The sequence below is a fragment of the Hyposmocoma kahamanoa genome, unplaced genomic scaffold, assembly GCF_003589595.1.
Source record: "Hyposmocoma kahamanoa isolate Upper Pololo Valley unplaced genomic scaffold, ASM358959v1 270, whole genome shotgun sequence".
Lineage (NCBI taxonomy): Eukaryota > Metazoa > Arthropoda > Insecta > Lepidoptera > Cosmopterigidae > Hyposmocoma > Hyposmocoma kahamanoa.
In genome coordinates this window covers 4,168,666-4,190,856 of record NW_020653770.1, presented here as the reverse complement: position 1 = coordinate 4,190,856, position 22,191 = coordinate 4,168,666, and the positions used below count along the sequence as shown (strand labels likewise).

The 22,191-nt window shown below is 34.0% G+C and overlaps 1 protein-coding gene across 1 annotated transcript in view; it reads left to right on the top strand.

Annotated features, from left to right (window-relative positions):
- Positions 1–16,435, top strand: part of LOC113228998 (uncharacterized peptidase C1-like protein F26E4.3) — a 131,292-nt gene extending 114,857 nt beyond the window's left edge. Inside the window, exons 6-9 of the mRNA XM_026462466.1 lie at positions 8,467–8,601; positions 9,033–9,229; positions 13,212–13,351; positions 15,021–16,435. Coding sequence (XP_026318251.1) covers positions 8,467–8,601; positions 9,033–9,229; positions 13,212–13,351; positions 15,021–15,155 — 607 coding nt within the window. The 3' untranslated portion in view covers positions 15,156–16,435. The remainder of the gene's footprint in view (positions 1–8,466; positions 8,602–9,032; positions 9,230–13,211; positions 13,352–15,020) is intronic.
- The last annotated feature ends 5,756 nt before the right edge of the window (positions 16,436–22,191 follow it).

Here is a 22,191-nt window from a genome sequence, read left to right as displayed (position 1 = left end):
CGCGACTGAAGCGAGAAACGACATAGAAGCGCGAGATATTGGTATGTCGCGATCCGGTAGCACGACGGTGCTTGTCGAGTCGCATTTACTTGTCATTGCAACATTCGTCTGTCGATTGATAGTTGCGTGCAACACTCTCTCGCATTTAAACGTCAAAGTGCGAGATATTTCTCTTCGGGCTTTTTTATCATTGTAATACTAGAAAAAATATTATTTCTACTTAACATGTACTATAATTATTTCTGTTCTCTCATTATAATATTGTTTTACTAATATTTATTTATTAGATTTTATATTATTTTTGTTATATTTTTTTACTCCTATCGCTCTTTTCTTTCTTCAGTGATTATAATTTTTGTAAGTATATATATTTTGGAGTGGATGAGGTGAAGTAGGTTTTTCAGGAACATAGCTGGTGGAGATCCATAGTCTCTGCCTACCCCGATGGAAAATGAGTGTGATGAGATGTATGTATGTGTATGTTTTTTTTTATTTATTTGAGTATTATATTTTTATTAGTGCAAGAATAACATTTGTATTAAATTTGTATTCAATAGCAGTTTTTGCGCCCTCAATTGATTATTACCTTTAAGTTTATCCTGTAACCCGGAAGTTGCCTGGAAGAATCTTAAAATCAAGCAGGCTATTCCCCGTCTTATGGTTTTTTTAATGTATTGTGTTCTTGTGTGCAACAAAGAATATTTGTATTGTGTTTTATAAAAATAACTTTTTTAAAAAATAGAATGGAAATAGAACATAGTTAGAATATAATACCATGACTTGTATCAGCCTTTATGAGTATTTCTTATAGAAAATACGTACATATAATTTTACAAGTGGTTAAAAATAGTACAACTTTGATAAATCAATTTATTTTTATACAGGTAACTAACAATTAAAGGTTTTGAAATAAATAATCACTAATTAAAGTAATCAGTGTTATTACCTAAGCAAAGAGGATTGATTATCCATAGTGAAAAAATGAAAAATGGTTATGATCATACAAGTAGTATCTTTTTTAAATCTCAGGATCAGGTATACACGAGGGCCATCATCTTCTGACTCAGAGTCCACTTGGCTTCCAAACTGTACCTCAATCTCATTTTTTTCTGCTATGTCTGACGATAAATATTTAGTGATAAGCAAACTCTGTCACGCCATGTCTAAAAAATAAAGAATACTTATTAGAAACAGTACAATAACCTGTTGCATGTATTTATGTGAATAACATGTATACATTCTACCAACCGCTCAGATGCATTTTTCATATACCTTATAATTAATAACATATGTGTATAAACATTTTTGAGCAAGGTTAGGTAAGTTGGTAGATTATATACATGTTAGTGCCCTTGACTGTGCCTATGACAGCCAACAAGTTGAAATTTTGTATAAACTCCATTTATGTAATAATGGAAACGGGTACTTCCTATTTGTTCCATGAATCTGTAACGTCACAGAACTGAGGAAACCTTTTATCTCCCTGCTGTTTCATGATCGAAGTAATGAAACAAATTTTTTTTGTCTTTTCTATAGAATTTTTTGAGAAATATTACTTACGTGCTTCTATTTCACCACGCTTTTGTCCGACCCTGCTTTCGCTAGCAATTGCTGCAAGCCGAAACGTTCGGCTTCCATCTTCTGGCACGATATGTAGTCCATCAAGTTTTATTAAATTTATTAGTGCTTCGTAATTGAAATTGTATAAACTTTGACTACATTAGTTACATAGTAAATAATACTAAGATAAACTAGGTGCATACCATTGTATTCTATGGTAAACACAAGTAGGTGTGCTTATGCTATCACAAGCACAATGAAAATACATTCTTCAATTGCAGTAAAATTTACTTTTACAATGTTATTATGTATTTTGTAAACGATTTTCTGTTTCGTTGAAACAAGTTATTATATCTAAAACAATTTGTTCGAAAATAATGTACGAGTGAAATTCAACAATCGACAGTAATATAACTACCGAAAGTCGTAAGATAAGCAAAATTTCTTCAATAAAAATTTTCATTTTTCCCTATTTCCCATGTTGATTCAAAATCACTTAGAATTTTGACAGATGTGACGTCATTGTGTTTTCTAATTCACTCAATGAACGAATGAAATGGTGTATCTCTATTACCGATTCGGTGTTATCACATAAGAATATAACGCAAGTTGAATATGTTTTATGTAAATGATAACACATACTATGTCACCCTCGACTGAATCTACACGCGGAGCCTACGTTTGTCATGTCGTGCTACGTAAAACGTGAAAATTGACAACTGCGAGAGAGTTTTGTCGTCTCGCTAGTCGCGTCGCGCTTGTACAGCGTGCTAGCCCTACAGTTCGTACTATGACGCGACTTGAACATTAAAGTAATATTGCTCTTATGTCAAATTTAGCAATCTTAAAACAGTTACACGGATGCAATGGAAACAATATTATTTTCGAATTTATTGTCTTAATATTGATTTGTAATGATTAAAAGTTCAGTTGAACTTATTTAGTTACATATATCTCTTCAATATTTTATTTATTTTTTATTTAATAGCACATAGGAAATAATTTCTCGTTAAATAAAAATATGTGATGTTCATTTCGTAAAATTATAACAGCGACATCTATATGCTCCTTGGCGATACTAACAGTTGACACTAGACTATAATTCCAAATTCACAACGTAACTATCAAGACTCAGCTTGTTTTATTTATTTTTCTTCATGAAAATAAGGAATAATTATTGAAAACAAAGTAATTTTAATAGACTTTATTTTACATACTTTTTTTTAACAGTCAAAATTCTCTGAATGTAAATAACATTATAATCGTCATAACAAGCTAAGACGATTCGGAACATCAAAAAAGGAAGATAAGGCATTATATAGTTCACATAGCGTTATCTCTTTCCTATTTTTAGTAAGGAATAGACAATATTGGGAAATCATTCGTTCTTTCAATCACTTTTGCAATAATACATTACTTGGTTGACAGGTTCGTCATGGTACGGGTATGAGTAATATTATAGTAAGCTTACATTGAAATAAGATTGTTTTTAACCGACTTCAAAAAAGGAGGAAGTTCTCAATTCGACTGTCTGTTCTTTTTTTGTTTTTCTTTTTGTATGTATGTTACGCGATAACTCCGGTATTTGTGAACCGATTTTCATGATTCTTTTTTTGTTGGAAAGGGGGTATTTCCATAGTGGTCCCATTTCATTTTGAAGAAAATTATCCACCTCAAAGGGTGGCTGTTCACGCACGAAGATTCATTTTCATAAATAGCGCCTAACTTTAATTTAGGAGCAATTACTTTTAGCAATTATTTAGTTGATTTTGCTATTTCTCAAATTCAAGGCGTTTTTCTCTCTATATACTTTGAGTAGTGTCGTAGTGAGAACCTGTTTTTATTATCTCCAGTATCAAGTCCTGTATAGTGGCGAACTACGATATTTCAATGAAACTTAGCAAATAGACGTAATTCCACGTGCTTTTGAGGTCGGTTTTTTTAGTACTCTGTACTGAGATTATTGGAAAGGTTATAGTAGACCCCAGGGCAATCGACGGTGCCGTTTACTATGTTAGTTAGGTAGTTAGTATGCGAGACTATTTCCTAAATCTAAGTACATACATGTAAGTTATTGTAGAAGTAGCATTGTTTAAATTTCTGTACTGTTCACCTTCGATGTTAGGTACAAGCAACGGAAAGCAAATCATTATAATATCAAAACACGTCTAGACCAAGTACAGGACAAGGTCCGTTATAGCATTAAAATTGCAAATGTCCTAGCAGCTTGTTATTTGTGTATCCTTTGCCGTCACGTGAGAAGAGTCACTTGAACTTCCCCACTCGAGAAATATGAGGAGGGAGGTATAGTCAGCAAGTACAGGCATTGGAAATTAAACCAATTTAAAACATTTTGACATTCAATAAACTTAATATTACAATTATTAAAACGACATCTCTAGTTAGTCGCTGGTAGACTTTGTACTTTGGACCGTTCTTATCATAAACGGCACAGAGTTGGATTTAAATTTTAAGTGTCAATCTTGACGTGCTCTTGACCCTGTACCTGGCTGAGTGAAAAAAAAACTTTAATACATGTCTCACAGATGGCGCTATGGCAAAAAGTCATTAAAAACCAAAAACAAAGATATGCAGCCCCACGTTTGCTATTTATTATTAAATATCTATTTTTAAATAATCTCAGTTGTGTGCCGATAGTGTCAATGACAGGAATTGGTACGTTTGGTATGTTAAAAGTTGACTAGCGGTTTATAACTGCCTCTGTGGCCCAACGGTTACCATGCCGGACTGCCACGCAGAGGTCCCAGGTTCGATCCCGGGCCGGGAGAAATATTTGTATGACCTACATTTATTTCTCTCGTGAGTTTGGGTGTAATTTGTGGTTGTCTATGTGTGTGTCCATGGCACCGGCGCCACAGGGTTGCCCTAGTGCGGGCAATGTTGAGTGTGTGAGTTATTATTATTATCAGCGGCAAGTTCGACTGTCATTACTATTTTTATTCTGCTCTTCAGTAGCGTAGTGGCACGTTGATGGTGTAGTCTACTAATTATTTTTTACAATAAGATCTCGAGGAGCATAATTATATCGCACTGCTATTACAATAGTGTTGTAACTCAAAATATGTGAAATTCAAGATTATACTACAGCTGAACGTAAAATTTGATTCTCCTCAAGTCAATAAAACCGTCGTTTAAGTATTGCAAGAAACAATTAAAATAATTGTATCTATTTAACTCAAAATGAGACATTTTTTTTTGTGGGCTATTTCTGGACAAAACACCTTACTAAAAATACGAAATTATGTTACCCTTTTATTTTTAAATATCATATTTCGGATGTCTGTAATAAACTTTAAACTATAAATAAGTTTTAATAATATTTCTCGACAATTCTTTTGTCATCGATTCTGAGAAAATACACTTTTTGAGTTAATGCATTATTGTATTAACAGTGTGAATATTAAGATTACCATTTCCTAAGTTTAAAACTTACATTAAAAGTATTTTATTTGAAACGTCGTATTACAAAATGTAGACATGTTAGATAAAGATGTATGGAAAGACAACATGAGTGCAGATTCCACACAAATATAATTCAAAATGTATTTTCTAGCATTTAAGTTTGCTACAAAAGAGCAATCCCTCGACTTTCTTGCTCGTACTTCTAAGCGTAGTGAACGAGCAGTAGCTTAAAAATAACGTTTACAAGTGTAAAAATTTTACCTATGGAATCATTGACTTACAATTATATAGACGTCGGGTCCGCGCTAAAAAGTGTCCGCACTTGTAAGGCGCTAAAATCGTATACAGAGTTTGGCACTCCGCTTTAGTCTTCATTTGTTCGACTGACAGCGCGATACTGCGATGACATTACAATTTAAATTTCGAATAGGTTGACTTGGGACATTTTTTTCGTGGTTTTTGTATTAGACCCGTCGTCCATTTATTTGTAAGTCAATGTATGGAATAAATGATTATTTGATTTTGACTAACTTGCTGATTAAACAAGATAAAAATAAGATATGCATAGTAATTTCTTTGGTAATTTTAATAACGCAACAGCGATCGTTAGTGATCGAATGAATTAATGCCATCACTGCCTTTCCACTGAGTCCACTTTTGTTTGTTTTCTTTTTTGCACACACTCGTAGTCCAGCACTAGGGAAACCCTTTACCTCGGGTGCCATAGACACACACATAGACAACCACATATTACACCCAAACTCACGAGAGAAGTGTCTAAATGTAGGCCATACAAATATTTCTTCCGCCCCGGGAATGGAACCCGAGACCTCTGCGTGGCAGTCCAGCATGGTAACCATTCGGCCACAGAGGCAGTTAAAACTAATTACCACTGACACTGTATTGAGGCTCAACTGCTATTGCAACTAGATTTTAGCAGAAAAGTAAATATTATCATAATTGCAATACAATCCAACCCTAAAACGAACTTTCCTCTCAGTTTTTAAAGGTAGTTGGAAGAAATCCCTTTAAGGGATGAGCTCGCTTTGTATACTAATATTTTAAATTGTTTCATAAAATTTGTAATTTATTTTGTTTAAATAAATGAAGAATTACAATGACCAGTGGTTTCAGTGGGCCCTGCTGGTTCGTTCCGTAGCTCAGTTGGGAGAGCGTCAGGCAGGGTAATCTGAAGGCCCTGGTTCGAATCCAGCCCGATCGTCATCAAACATCAATATTCAATAAACGTAATATAAACCTTTTTTTTGGAAAGCGTATATTTGTTTTATCAAACCTGACTCAGATCCGGAAGAATACTTTCATTTTCAATGCGTAGCCATTGACAAAACGTAATTCGATAAGAAAAAGCCAGGGCCGGATTAGTCCATGTGCCACTTGGGTACCATCGTAAATCCTAAAAATTGGATTAGAAAAAACGTAAAAAAGAGGCAGTGATCGTAAACCTTTCTTCCCTCACAAGAAAGGAAAATCTCGTCAGAATTGATGACAAACTTTTTTTTTAATATCAGGTAGAAGGACATTTTGGATGTTTTATCGGTCGCCATACTATTCAGTCATTTTGTAACAAAGTAAGTTTTTAAAAACCGTAAAACAAAATGCTTTTTCTTATTTGTAGCATTTACTAAAGAGCCAATAAAAATTTGTCTGTCCTTACAAACTTAATCTATTTCAAAGACTTACACTATAAGAAACTTAAAGAAACAAGGTTCCAAACAGTAAATGCATACTTTTTATAAAATAATAACGTATTATCGGTTACCTATCAGTAGTCTGAAATGACATTTGCCAGAAATAACGTTTGGTCGAAATTTCATAACCTCGAAAGTAATTTTGCGAGGAAAATGGATTTTTCTTTTAAACCTAACTTAATCTAACCTAACCGAACCTAATCGTGTCTTTGCGATAAACATTCAAAATATCCTGAAACAACAACTTTTTCGTTATATTAGCGTGTCATTTGTAAATGTCATTTAATACAAATTTTTACGATGTTTTCCTTTACTGTTATTTTTGTCTGACGAAAATGATTTACGACCACTAACTTCTCAGTTTTTCTAATCTTAAAAAAACAAACAATGTTATAGATACTTTTCATTTCCTGTGCGCGCGTCTTTTATATAATGTGCCCCATTTTTATAAATAATAATTAACCACACTAATATAAGTCTATTTTATTCCGCCTGGTTAAAAAATATTTATTTTGCTGTCTGTGCAAAAGCGCGCGGTGTGGCACTAAAAATAAGCAACGAGAACCCTTTAGCGAGCTTGTTTTGTTTCTTGACATGAGTTGATTTCGCCAAGCCGGCACAACAGCTTGCGTTTATTTTGTAAAATGCCAGCATTCTAAAAGATACATTCCTTTGTAAACAATAGGATTGATTATAGGTTGAATTGAGATTTTAAATTATGTACTTACCTGCACTTGTAGTAATGTTTTTTATTTTTGTTTTATAGCCTTTACTAATGATAACTTACATACTAACTTATCTAGCACAGAAATATTCTAAGATCTAAATATATTTGGTTTATCAAACAAACAACGTTCAGTCAGCCGTGATCTTGTTAAAAGCCTGCAGTGTCCATGGACAGTACCGTAAGTATTTATATTACAGTATTTACCGTAACATTATTTTTTTTATAATGTCAAGTGACGAGACGAACACGTTTGCCTGGTGGTAAGCGACACGCCTGTCCATAACAGTTGCAGTGCCGTTCAGAGTTTTAAATCGCAAAGATCTGAGGGGCAGGGCCACTGCGCCCGTCACCCTGAGACATAGGTTGACAAGAAGTCACGCATCTGTGATTTCACCAGCACCCTTTTTAAACCGGAAACGTTATATCGGACACATTACACCTTGGCGGCAGAAATAGGTGCGGTAGCAATACTTATCTGGACGCCTACATTCGCAAGGAGCTTTGCTGGTACTAAAACGCTTGGCGGCAGAAAAAAATATAGTATGACTGCAATGCGTAGCTAGAAGGATAAAATAGTGGTTTAGTATACGTGATGCTAGCGAAGTTTGCCATCATCGTGTATAGTCTCTGCCTTCAATAATGGAAACCCAGACTCATGTGTATGTATTAGGATATCTCGATGTCAAATAACAGTAGTTTTAAGAGTTGTTTCAGAAATTCCTGATTGGCTTTGATCTGGGCGTGTTCCACTAAATAGTTTCAGTTATTTAATGAGGAAAGTTAATTCACCTAAGTGCGAAGAGTGTGACCGCGTAGAGAACGTATACCGTGTGATGTCGAAATGTGTACGGGTCGAAGCAGAAAGGAGCCAGTTCTTTATGCGGTTCCTCATTCTTGAATCAGTATATATATAAATTAGTAGCCAAATTAAACAATGTAGAGCAGAACGATAGGGGTGGCATATTTACTGTGTGAAAAAACCCTTTTACATTTAAAATAAAGAGAAAAGAAATCCTAATAAATGTAATCGTATAATGTTGTTCGCAGATATGCAATCCAGTCAAATGGAGCTGAGAACGTGCTGCTTAGCCCGCAGAGTCTGTTGTCCTGCGACAGAAGAGGTCAGCTGGGCTGCAAAGGAGGACACGTCGATGGTGCTTGGCATTTCACATCCAAATATGGGTAAGTTTGTGACAATGCTGACCTCCTTATCGTCATCCCATGTTTTTCCCCACTGGTTCCTGGCCAGTTACTTTTACAATTTTGAATTGTTCTCGAATTCCTTTTTCTTCCATTATTCTTACATTGTTCCGTCATCACTTTCATCAAAACTTTCAAAGCGAGAGGAAGTGCTTATTAATCATGATGTAAAACCATTGCACATAATTTTTTAAGCATTGGATACGTATATAGGCCCTCTTGGGGGAAGAGAACCACACTCCAGCTGCAATTCCTCAAGCAATGGCAGTAAAAACACCATAATATTCAATAAAAATAAATAACAGGGATATTTCTAAGCGCTTGCCAAAAAGATTACACTATCAATTTCAACGTCACAATACAAGGATTTTTGCAGGCGTTCTAATAAAAAGACACATTGTTTTTCTTTGCAGTCTAGTTGATTTAGACTGCTTCCCCTACACGGCATCGGTGACGAACTGCCCCTACTCTATCCAAGGGTCCCTGCTTCAGGCTGGCTGCAGACCATTAGTGTCAACCCGTATCTCCAAATACCGGACCAGTGTGCCGTATAAAATAGAGAAGGAGCATGATGTTATGTGGGATATTATGGAATCTGGACCAATTATGGGTAAGTTATGCATCAATCTATACAGCTATTTGTAAAATATTAACAACTTCGCAGGACCATATTATTAACATCATGAACAATAACTTTTGTTCCACGACTTTTTGCAAAACATTATATATTTATCAAAAATAATTTGTTGTACTGTCTGATGCTTTTTAAATCTGTATTTGGTAGTAGGTAAGATGCAAATTCTAAAGCACAAGTGTCTCCTCCCACCCCCACTAGTTCTTTCTTTTGTTACCACACTTATTACCGTTTACAGCACTGAACAATAAATACAGTAGTTGTGTTTAGTTTTCGTGGTACGTGTGCCAACAGTACGCGAAATTACACATACATAAGCTCGGCCCGCCGTTTTCGCTTTACACGTTATGGTCGCGCAAAACGTCGAAAATCGTAGAATTATGCCTTATTTTGCTAGTCTGTAGTGCAAAAACTATAGTCACACTTGTAATATTATCCATGGTGGTATTTCATGTCATCATTACGTCTTATATTATTTAATTTCTTTAAATTTTCAGTTTATCGTAATAAAGTTTTTGTTACAAGAAACGAAAGTAAACATTATACCGTTGCGATATAGTCGCTTCTTTTTTGGAGAACTATGTAAAAGCTCTGAAATTAATTGGCGTCTCTCTTCATCTCCACTTAACCCCGCTACAAACCGTATAAATTCCAAGAAATCATTGGATTTAAGGAACACTATGATGCACTGTTCATTTTATCAAATTGGCCTTTTAGTACATGGGTACTTTACATATTTTCAACGGTTGAGCATTGATAACTAAATCATATAGATGACCAAAATAGTACCTACATTCTTTGTGCAGATTTATTATTTACGTCTTAGAATGCTTCTTTGAGTACAAAAAGAGTTACTACGGAGTATTATACTCCGTCCAACTTTTTATTTAACTTTTGACAACTCGAATTCTAATCAATTAGTGATGTCCTAATGTGTTTCCGACTCGATTTTTTATAACAATCAATTTTATTTATGAAGAAGTGTTAATCATGAACGGGAGCAAGTTCCAAAAAGAATGTATTGTCTGATTAGCATCGTGATATTCCGTTTGACAATTTGTGTGCTCAAGAATTAATAATTAATGTTAATGGGGATTCAAGTGATGACTCCCGTTCATATGGAGGAGAATCCGACGATTCATTATAATAAACAATAAGAATTTATTATAATTATTTATCATTTATTTAATTTCATTATAATTTATTACACAAATACCAACTTGAATAATCTTCGTTACATAATCTGTTGGCTCTATACATATCGGAGCTAAAGAGCATGTCGCTTCACTAAGATCAAAAAATAAAAGAGTCCAGGAAATATTGCATTTTTTTGTCTATGGTTGAATGTCAATAATTACGGAACTTCGGAGGCATGTATATGTTAAAAGTTAAATAAATGATAGGACGGAGTATAACAACACGGAATCTCCTTCTTCAATCAGAAAAAACTTTATACTCATGCAATAAAACCGAAAAAGACGCTGCACATTTTTCTTGGACAGCCAATGCGCACAATCTTCAATCAAGTCTTTTTCTAACAGTCTTAATGTGAATTGGTATCAATACTTAATACAATTCAGTATCGACAATAGTGATAAGTAACTTAACTCCGATACACTGAAATTAATTCGAGATCAAAAATATATTTCAAAAACACGACATCCCTGATTTACGGTGCGTGCAACTTTAGGCCGGCAAAATAAGTATAAAAATCCATTACTTACTTTTAATTCAGTTCTTTTTGGCAGATATTTTCTGTCTCTGTGTGACCGTTGCTGAACTTAGTTTTTAGTTTTGACAGAACATCAAGTCTAGGGACTTCGAGTCCAGTCGAGTTTCGAGTCCAACCGGACCCAAGGAATATTTCTGTGTTTGCTCAACAAGATATTTCCGACGATATTCAGTAACAGGTTGATTAAAAACCAAATGGCTTGTCTATTATGTGTGTGTGTAAACACTTATTGTACAACAAAAACAAATTACAATTTTTTCAACAAAGAAATAGAACGGTATTGTCCAAAAGCGAGCCTATCCCATAAAGGGATTTCTTCCAGCTAACCTTTGAATAATTGAAAGGAATGTTGTTTCCTGGGCATCTCTGAAAGCCCGAACCGAAGGTATTGGAAACACTCAGGAGATAACGAGAAGAAGAGGGATGGCAAAGGATTTTATATAGGAAATATAAAACGTGGGCATTTCTACGGAAATGGATAGGCAGCAACTTCAGCTCATCTCTGAACTTAGAAGTTTGATCGTACTTTTTCAAGCTGAACACAAATCTAATCCACTGGTTTTGAAGCCGCTCGAACTTGTTAAGAAGGTCCTCCGAAAGATCAAGGTAGGGGACGTGCCCATAGTCCAAAAGAGGAAGAAGATGAGTACGTATGAGCATAAAGTTGGTAGAGAGAGAAAGAAAGTACTGCAACCGTATGAGGGAATGCCGTGATCATGATTAATTGCAATTATCAATGAAATAGTTTTTTTAATACCGTTGCTCAAAACGTAGTATTTTTCGTACTACAAATTGTGCCGAAAGTTGGATTTTTCGCACTAGTGCTTTTTACTTTTCCATTTTTTTTTTAATTTACTGTTGTTTCAAGTCTTAAACATAGAACTAAAGAGGTTGTATGTTTATTTAATACTTATGTGCTTTGTGACGTAAGTCATTCGTCATTAAAACTTATATTTACTTACTTACAAATATCTTATTTGTTTAAATTGCATAGGTGTTTCATGAAACAACGGGTTACGTTTAAAAATACCAAATTATTTTGCATAAAGATGGCTGATTGAGTATTAACAATGACCGGAGGTGAGCATTACGCGAGACTATAATAAAATAGTAATTTTAATGTGGCTGAATACTGATAATGATAATGATAATGATAATGATAATGATAATGATAAATTTATTCGCAGTAAGTGTGGTTTACATAGATGTTACACATTCATACAATAGATTCACACACTTAGCTGGTTACAGCATGCAAATTTATATTAAATTAATTGAAAATAAAAAGTTAATGTCAACAAATAATACATTTCAATTGTCTACAACACAATTTTGCGGTCAAAGTATTCTTGAACGGAATAAAAACAAGAGTCAGCCAACCATCGGGATAACCTTCTGCGGAAGCCAGCACCAGTCATGTTTTTAAATTCAGGCGGTAAGGAATTATAAATTTTTACACACATAGGAAAACAATTACGCTGATACACTTCCTTTTTTATTTTTACTGGTACAGTAAGTCTGTCTGGAAACCTTGTGTTGAATGAAGGCTCATGACGCTTGAACAAAGAAGGGTTTTGTTTTACGAAATCACATACCTTTAAAATATACAAGCTAGGAACTGTCAGTACATTTAATTTCTTAAACAGAGGTCTGCATGAAGTCAAACGTGACACGTTGCAAATTGATCGAATGCAGCGTTTCTGAGAAATTAGGACCCTTCCACTGGCAACAGTTGCCATTGTACTCTGAATTTATAACAAACAAAGAAATAAAATGAGTTTTTTTAAAATACTGTTTTATTTTACTTTCACGTTTTACATTTTTTTTTACATTTTACGTTTTTTCGCAAATTTATTAAAAAACGTCGTTTGATACACGTGCGGATTTGTCATTTGCCTCGAGACTCGTGCATAACGACTAAATTTCCGCACTTGTATCAAAAATAACTATTTTATTATTATTATTACGTTTTACATAACAACAATTGACTAATTTGGTAGGCATTGCTAGGCAACTTGCTTTTGAATATCGTTAGAAAAATCTTGTTGATATTGTCCCGTGTGCAGCGCGACAGAAGTTTCGTAATCTCTTACTCCCGCACCGTACCCAGTTAAGCGGTAGGCTTGTCGAGAAAAACGTACGTTTTACTTGATTACGACAAAACTGATAGATACAACAGCGAATAATTAGATGAAATCTTTCACGACTTATTTTTTATGATTTCAGCAATAATGACTGTATACCAGGACTTCTTCCATTACCGCGACGGGATCTACCGCCGCAGTAACTTCGGTGATAACACAATGTCTGGTTTGCATAGTGTTAAGATCATTGGTTGGGGTGTCGAAAGAGGCCAGAAATATTGGGTAAGTTGACAATTCGTTCACATTCCTTATATAAATCAGAGGTTCCCAAATTTTTAGACCCCCTGCCTTTCGAATACGGATTACGTACATACATACGGCTATAGTGTGTGCGTTACTATTATTATTATACCTATATGGACGCCGCAAGTGTACCTACTTACTTCGCGTGCCCAATGTTAATATAAAAACGCTTAGTTGCCGCTGCTACGCTTCAAAACGCGTCCGGCTATTATCGTAGTTAAACAACAGTCGAAAACGCGAAAAATACCTAATTGTGCTTTTAGAAATGCCACAGCTGTGAATAGATGAATAAACAGGGCCGTTATTTTTATCTGAACTTCAACATGTATGTTTTCAAACTAAACCTAAAATAAAAAGTTAAATAACCGACCTGGGGGGCCTACAATAACCTTTTAAAAATCAATCTATTTCAATGTAAGCTTATTCTAATACTACTTACTCATATTCGTACCATGACAAACCTATCAACCAAATAATGTAAGTATATTATTGCTAAATTGACTGAAAGAACGAATGAGTTCCCAATATTATCTATTCCTTACTAAAATAGGAAAGAAACAACGGTATAATTACGAACTGTGTAATGCCATCTCTTTCTTTTTTGATGTTACGAATTGTCATATCGTAAATAGTATAATGATAAAGTATACTTAGGTATTATTTACATTCAGAGAATTTTGACTGCCAAAAAAAGTGCGTAATAATGAAATTTATTAATATTACGTTGTTTTCAATTATTTTTTCGTATTTTGATGAAGAAAAATAAATAAAACCTAAAAAAACATAAAACGATGCGACGTAAAAATTTACGACACGACATCGCAACGTGTCACGACGTCGTATCATAGAACATTGAGGTGGATTATTTAATAACCCTAATCGAGGAGCGTCCTGTACTATAGGACAAAACATCAGAAGAATACAAAGTCATCTTTGAATATTGAATAGCAAACGAATGTGGCACAGGGGAGCGCACCGTGAATTTCTACGATACGACGTCGTGTCGTGAATTTTTACGTTGCTCGTCGTAGATTTCCACGACATGACGTCGCATCGTGAAACGATGCCGCGTCGTAGCACGACGCGATGTCGTATCGTGTTTATGTGTAAGAGTCATGACTCAACCTTATCATTCAAGAGAAAAATGGGTAATAACAAAAATAAAGCCCGGCCGGGGCGCACGGTGAAAACGACACGGCACTGTGACGGCCCGGACACGACACGGTGTAACGTGAATCAACCATTACATTTACCTAATATCTCACCACAGTTTTGTTTTTATAGCTATATTTGTATCTATAAAATCGTAACAATAATATACCTACTTAAATTACTTTTCTTCATCTAAATTGTGCTGCTCATAGTAGTTCCTGCTGAAGAAGAAGAAAAATATATTCTGAGGAGATTTTGAGTGAGCAACCTTCGGAAGACTGTCGGCTTGGTATACCTAAACTTATCGCAGCTTCATTTTTGTAGCTACGACCATTATCATCGAAATTTCAACTAAGTTGTTATAAGGTAATTAAGGGACATTATTGTTCGTCACCGAAAACTCCCCTTTCTTGCCGTCCTGTCAATGTGCGCCGAGCCTTAGACGTCTGTTTCCCATTCTATTTCTAAAAATATGTTTTTTCCTATTTTTCAACAGCTCGTAGCGAACAGTTGGGGAAATAATTGGGGCGAAGACGGTTACTTCCGCATCGCACGTGGAAACAACGAATGCGACATCGAGCGCTCCTTAATCAGCGGATTCAGTGACGTCAACGAAGCGAGGAAGAAATAACATAGAGACGTACTGGTTTGGCCATTGTGCGTGACCACGAAGATCGTGAGAACGGGAAAGGGTATATTTCTTATTAATGGGACAAGAAATTTTGGATAGTTTTTATAATTGGTTTGTTTGTTAATAGATCAGTGCAGTTCCAAAAATTAGGAACATTCCTTGTATAGTAGGAATTATTTGATACATCCGAATCCATTTCAGTGTTTATCTTTTAACCAATGGCATTGTATTCATTGTTAGGGAAATATAATATTTGGTTTAAATAGCAACTTTACTGTCAAAGATAGAAGATTCAATTTGGAATGGTCATTCAATTAACTGTAGGGTATAGTGGCGCGCAACGTATTGGTACTTGTTATGAACAATATGTGTTTGCAGTTTTTCGGTGTAATTTATTGACGAGAAGCGAGAATATCTCTCGCTTCTATGTCGGTCTCGCCCAATCCGCACCCTGTTGTGCTAGCCCTACTGATCAACTTTCATAAATAGATAATGGTGGAGGTAAACGAGTAAGTATGCCTCAGGTACGCGTTAGAGCAAACCGTCTCAGTACCTAGTGCTTTCTCGTACTGTGTCCTCGCCTCGGCCGAGCCATGTCTAATCATCTCTTGAAAAAACAAACTTCAAATAATAGTTTATATGTATACGAGAATCGCGTGTATAGTTACTTTTTTTTAAAATAAAAATTAAATAAAAAATACCAAGTATCAACACGTTGCGGGTCGGCTGGCACGTGGCTTAACAATGAATACAATGACATTGTTTAAAAGATAAACGGACAAGTTGATTCGGATTTTTCGAATAATTTATATTATGTATAAATTTCATGAGATTTAGCAAAACGCTTGATAATTTTCGGTGTATTGATAAAAAGGACGAATGATATATTATTGGTGCCACTAATATATCATTCGCTAATAACTTCAACGTATTCCACTCCACCCCTAGTATACAAATATGGTTTATTAGCAAGTTGAAGCAACTCATTATAATAAACATGTCGACACTGGAAAAATAAAATGTCTAACCTCCGAAATCAAGTCCGAAGAAAAAAATCATATCTGTAATTTTATTTGTTATATGAAAAAGCTGAAACTTTATAGATTTCCATAAAACAAATAAAATTAGAGTTATGATTTTTTTTAAATAATTTTAAATCGCTCTCCTTTTGTATTTTCCAAATGCACGTTACATATTTTATCTTTCCGGTGGTACAGAGGCACGATCAGCTTGACATTTCAAATTTAAAATAACAATCTATCAATGAGTTCCAGGTCTTGACTGTACGTGTATAACCAATTAATTGAGTTTGCTGATAGCTGTAGTCTTAAAAATTACTACACTGTCAAATTTTTATATAGGTACCCACAACCGGGTTTTAATTAAAAAAAAATCAATGCAAAATGTTATTTAGAGTGCGATCTCTTCGTTTAGTTATTAGGAAATAAACAAAATTGCTTTGAAAATTTTATCGAATTTTCAATACATTACATAGTTTTAATTTAGCGTTATATTATAACCCCACCTAACATATCCTAAAAGCACTTTTTGTATTATATTATGACGGAAATGTTACGCCATATTGCATGCGCGTGCAATCAGAAATCGTAAACAATTATAACACGAAACTCATTTGATTGGCTGATATTTCAACTTAAATATTAAGAACTCCAGATCTAAAATTTTCAAAGCCGTCTAAGGTTTCTAGTAAGAACAAGTACACGAATAGAATGTAACTGAAATATTTATCTCTTTCTTTGATAAAGCCATGTAATGAAAAAAAGTGTTGGAAATAATAATTTTATTGCACATTGTTCATTAATTGAATGTTATATACAGAACGTTATAAATACAAAAGTTATCTATGCGAACTATATTGTCTTTTTTGAAGACGGAGTAAAATGACAATTCATGTGTTGCCCGCTTGCGCGCAGCTAGTGCTTGCTGTCGATAAATATTTTGTCGACTGAATATTGGTCATACTTACGAAATAAACAGCCGAACTTGTTTCATTCGTATCTTCCTCGACCCATTATTCATCCAATTACTGAGGACAATTTAATTTGTAAGTCCATATATACATACACACTATATTTAGAACTATGTTTATGAAAAATACAAAGAGGATACATATTTTAAAGTTTTTCATTTTAATTCAATATAGATAATCAAATCCGGCTATTCTTGTTAAAATGTATATGAATAAAAAATTGATCTCGATACTAGTAGGCCAACTGTCAAAATAATAATAAAGAAGGCAATAACGCAATTAGTAATAATTAGAACATCGTAACATTCATAATTCGGTCATCTTTGGCAAAATATTGTTCTTTTACAATCTATCGATAAAATTATCGACAATAACTACATAACTAATTAAAATTTTATGAAAACTGGCAACCGTACAAATGTCATTTTACTCCGTTTTTAAAAATACTTAATATATAATCTTTATTCAGTATTGTTCAAAATAGCTTTTCCGCAACGGACAGGAGCATTTCGCATACTAATTTAGTAAAGTCAATAGTTTATTAATAAAACCGAAGGGGGTCAGAGCAAAAACCGGTATTCTTTTTTATTGAAATTATTAATATCACTGTAAAATACAGGGTGAAGTATTGACGTTACTGCGTTAACTATAATAATGCTATTATTAGGTTAAATATAAAATTAACAGATTTTGCTGATCCCCTCGGTTACAATTAGATGGCCCACTGCCACTAATACACGTTTTTATTCAGTGAGGCCTTCGAATTACTGTAACAGTATTGCTGTAGGTGAGAAGTAAAGAACCTTACGTGCCAAATACTAATTTTTACTACAAAACGTTTTAAAGACGATGAGGCTCTTAATTAGGCATTTATAATTAGTCATAAGGCCAAATAAAATATGTTAAATAAGAAACAAACGACGATAAAACTTAATGTCTATTACCATTTCGTGATTTTTAGCATTCTAAAGTAATGTTTGTAAAAAAATTCAAAATACAGACTTATAGTCCTTTACTTCCCACCTACAGATTTAATTACTACTTAAAAAAAAATTTATGTGACCACAATATTTGTAATGTAACATACTTAGGTATTTTGCAATAACATGAGCCGCCCCTCTAAAGGAGTCACACACTTATAAATGCGGAATCAGATTAAGCTGGTTCAAACCGGTTCATACCGGTGACTCCTTGAAAAAAAAACAGGTAAATATTTGAGCATGTGTACCATAGATAATACAATTATTAGTTGACAATGATTCCGTTAAAATGAAGTCAAGTGAAAATTGGCACGAGATACACGCTAGCCTAGAAGTTGAAGACAAAACTATACAGCGATGCTTTTCAAGAAGTGTCACAATCCAAAATAGTTACTTTTTTTGATTTTATTATTACTGAGATTTGTTCAGAATTATCTAAACTTTATTGTAAATGGGACACTAGGATTTTCATTTGTTAAAATAATGACATGGCAATGCTGGGATAATTTACATGTCAATGCACGACAGATGTACGTGTTTATTTAAAACCATCTTCTTACTGAATGAGGTGCTTTCAAAATAGGCCACTATTCTAGAAAGCTATCGATATACAAAAGAAATACTAATAAAAAGATCTAATGTGGAGTACCTACCTGCACCGTCAGCACAAAAGTCACTGGACGACTAGAGTCTTTTATATGGCGACGTAGATAAATAAGAAAAGTATGGCGTTTGACAAGGAGGATCCGATTTATAATTTTTTTTAATTTCTTTGGTTAACGTGTTCAGTATTTTGCCCTGTGGTGATTTTGGCTAATCTGGCGCTCATACTATACTGAATTCTCTAGATCAGATAATGGTTTAATTTCAAAAAATTCAAATGCTTTCAAAAAACACTGTTCAGGAATTTAGATAGGCGGATCATGTCATCCTATATATCGCATACGATACCAAATTTTTAAAATATAATATGAAGCGAAGAGACGAACAAGTCGTGCAAGCCTCAAGCCTGGTGGTAAGATACACCTCTGTCCATGACAGTTGCAATGCCACTCATTTTCAAACTGTGTCATTTTTTTCATTTCAAAATTTTAAGTTACGACAGTATTTGGTTACATGTGCGATATCCTTCCTATACAATATCCTTCTCAAATAAATATAAAATTATGATAAAATATTCTTATGAAATCAAACAAATCGTCATTCTCCTGACTACCTTCTGCATTTGACATTTTTGTTGCATCAAATTCTTAAGTTTTCGAGATTATTACATATTGGAAATAAAATTTGTTTTTCGTATCCAAATAGCGTATATTATTTGTTTTTTCAAACAAACCAGTGTTTCGGGTTGTTCACAGGTCCCATGATCATAGTTTGTTTAGAAAAACAAATATACGCGAAAAAATAGACTCTGTTTCAATTTTTGTTGTGATTTAGGAAGAGTTTTACACCACGAACTTAGGTTTCGACAAAGCAAAGATGGCGAACGAAGCAAGTTTTTCGTATCGTGTTCTTCGAGGTTTTTATGATTGTTACACATAGGAAATGGAACTATTTTTTTAATCTGGAACGAGATGGACACGAGCTACTACTTACGATGTAAAAGGTTCACAGTAAATAAGTTGCACTGATAAGTTGGTTAGTCAGGATAGAGACGAAATAAATAATTATAATGGTTATTCTGTACTAGTAACGTGAGTCTTTGACTGCCATTATAAAGCTAAGTAATGGAGTGTATTTATTTATATTTACTGTAACAATTGCAAGATAAATATAGGGTGCCAGTTAAAGCTCAATTTATATTTCCGCAGAACGATGGAAGCAAATTTTTAACCGACTTCAAAAACACGGGGGCTTTCACAAATTCGACTGTTTTTTTTTGTGTGTTGCGATTATTCCGACATTTGTGAACCGATTTCGATGATACTTTTTTTGCTGCAAAAGGTATCTTATTAGCGGTCCATTCTTTTTCTTTTTTTAACGCACACACTGAACATAGCCCCGCTCTAGGAAAACCCTGTGTCGCGGGTGCCATGGACACACACATAGACAATCACAAATTACACCCAAACTCACGAGAGAAATAAATGTAGGCCATACAAATATTTGTCCCGGCCCAGGAGTCGAACCTGGGACCCCTGTGTGGCAGTTGCATGGTAACCGTTCGGCCACGGAGGCAGTTTTACTAGGATTTGATTTTACTAATTATAATTATATAGGTATATTTAGCACTTTTACCAAATCGATGGATTCATTCAAAATTACTATTTTATTTATTATTACTGCCTCCGTGGCCGAACGGTTACCATGCCGGACTGCCACACAGAGGTCCCAGGTTCGATTTCCGGGCCGGGAGAAATAGTTGTATGGCCTACAATTATTTCTCTCGTGAGTTTGGGTGTAATTTGTGGTTGTCTATGTGTGTGTCCATGGCACCCGCGACACATGGTTTCCCTAGTGCGGGGCTATGTTGAGTGTGTGCGTTATTTATATTTATAAAATGCAATATATATTTAAAGCTACTGTTTCAATGTCTAGTTGGATCTCCTTTGAAATTATATAATAAGGCACCCTGTATATTATTTATAAAAATTACAGTTATAACACAAGCTAATCACATACACTCCTAGGCTAACACTAGTCTTATTTAAATTAATTTTAGTTTATAATAAAAGTTAACTCGATAACCCCCTTGATGGTAAAATTTTGATAAAATGTTAGTTATTTTTAACTATATAGTTTTAGAAAAATTTGATCAATTGTAACAATACTTTATTACAAATAATTATGAACTTGATTATGTCTTGTTTTATGTTACATGTATGTATGTTATGTGTTTGATGTTTGTACTTATACAAGGTTATTTTTAAAATATTAACAGGCCTGCGACCTATACTACTAACATAATAAAAAACAACTTTTTCCAAGTCTGTTCTTGTTCCATGATTTTTTACAAAACACAATACATTAACCACAAAAAAACTTTTAAGTTTTTGTTGTAAGTTGTTGTTGGAATAAGTTCAAACGTGCAAGCGTCCTCCGCTCCCACCCATCCTGCACGGAGTTATTACCGTTTAGAGCGATCTATTTAAATCTATTTATTTTTGTATGAAAGTAAAATTATTAAAAGTCATGGAATAATAGTTGTTCTTGTTAGTATTTTAAAAATAACCTTGTATAGTTATCATTTTGTATCAATTATCAGATTGGTTTAGTATAAAGAAAACAGCAAAATTTACCATTAAGAGAACGAATTTATCTCATATAACTTATTAAATATATAATATTTTTTTCTTGATTAAGTCTAGTTGGAATGCCCATAACAACATAGTGAGTCATAAAATATATTTGATTTAAGAGGAAACACTTAAGAAGTTTTAACACAACTTTAATTATAATTTTAATATAACTGGATGCTGATAAACAAAAACGACTCAACGTGACCACGGTTTTTCGAAAATGGCACTTAAATATTTTTTCCTTGTTTTTTATAGTTTGTTCTAAAATTTACTTGTAAAATTAAAACTTTTGCTGTTGTCACCCCAGGAATGATGAATTTATTACTGTAATTCCCAAACAATACGCACAACAGAAAAAGTTTTCATTTTACAAGTAAATTTTCGAACAATCAAACACGAAAATTTTTAGGTGCCATTTTGGCAAAACTATGATCATGTTAGTTGACTCGTTATTGCTTACCAGCATCCAACTGTATGTAGTGGATTTGCAGCGGATTAAGTCTTTTCAGAAAAACTTAGAATCACTAATTTATAACATAATGTATTTATAAATTAAAAAATACAGAAGAATCAAGATTGTAACAAATCGGAAGATATACTACATATTATGGAATGCGTTCCGAACGATATTTATAAATAGTCCTAAATGACTAATTAATAAAGATTTATAAATAAATAACAAATGTAAGGGCGCCTTCAATTTAAGACGATTATAGAAGCATTGCAACCGCGCCACTATTAATTTTCACACAATATTTTTTTGCACTTTTGCAGTCACAACTAAAAATTACTATGGCGGTACAGAAGCGCGGCTGCCGTGTCATAAT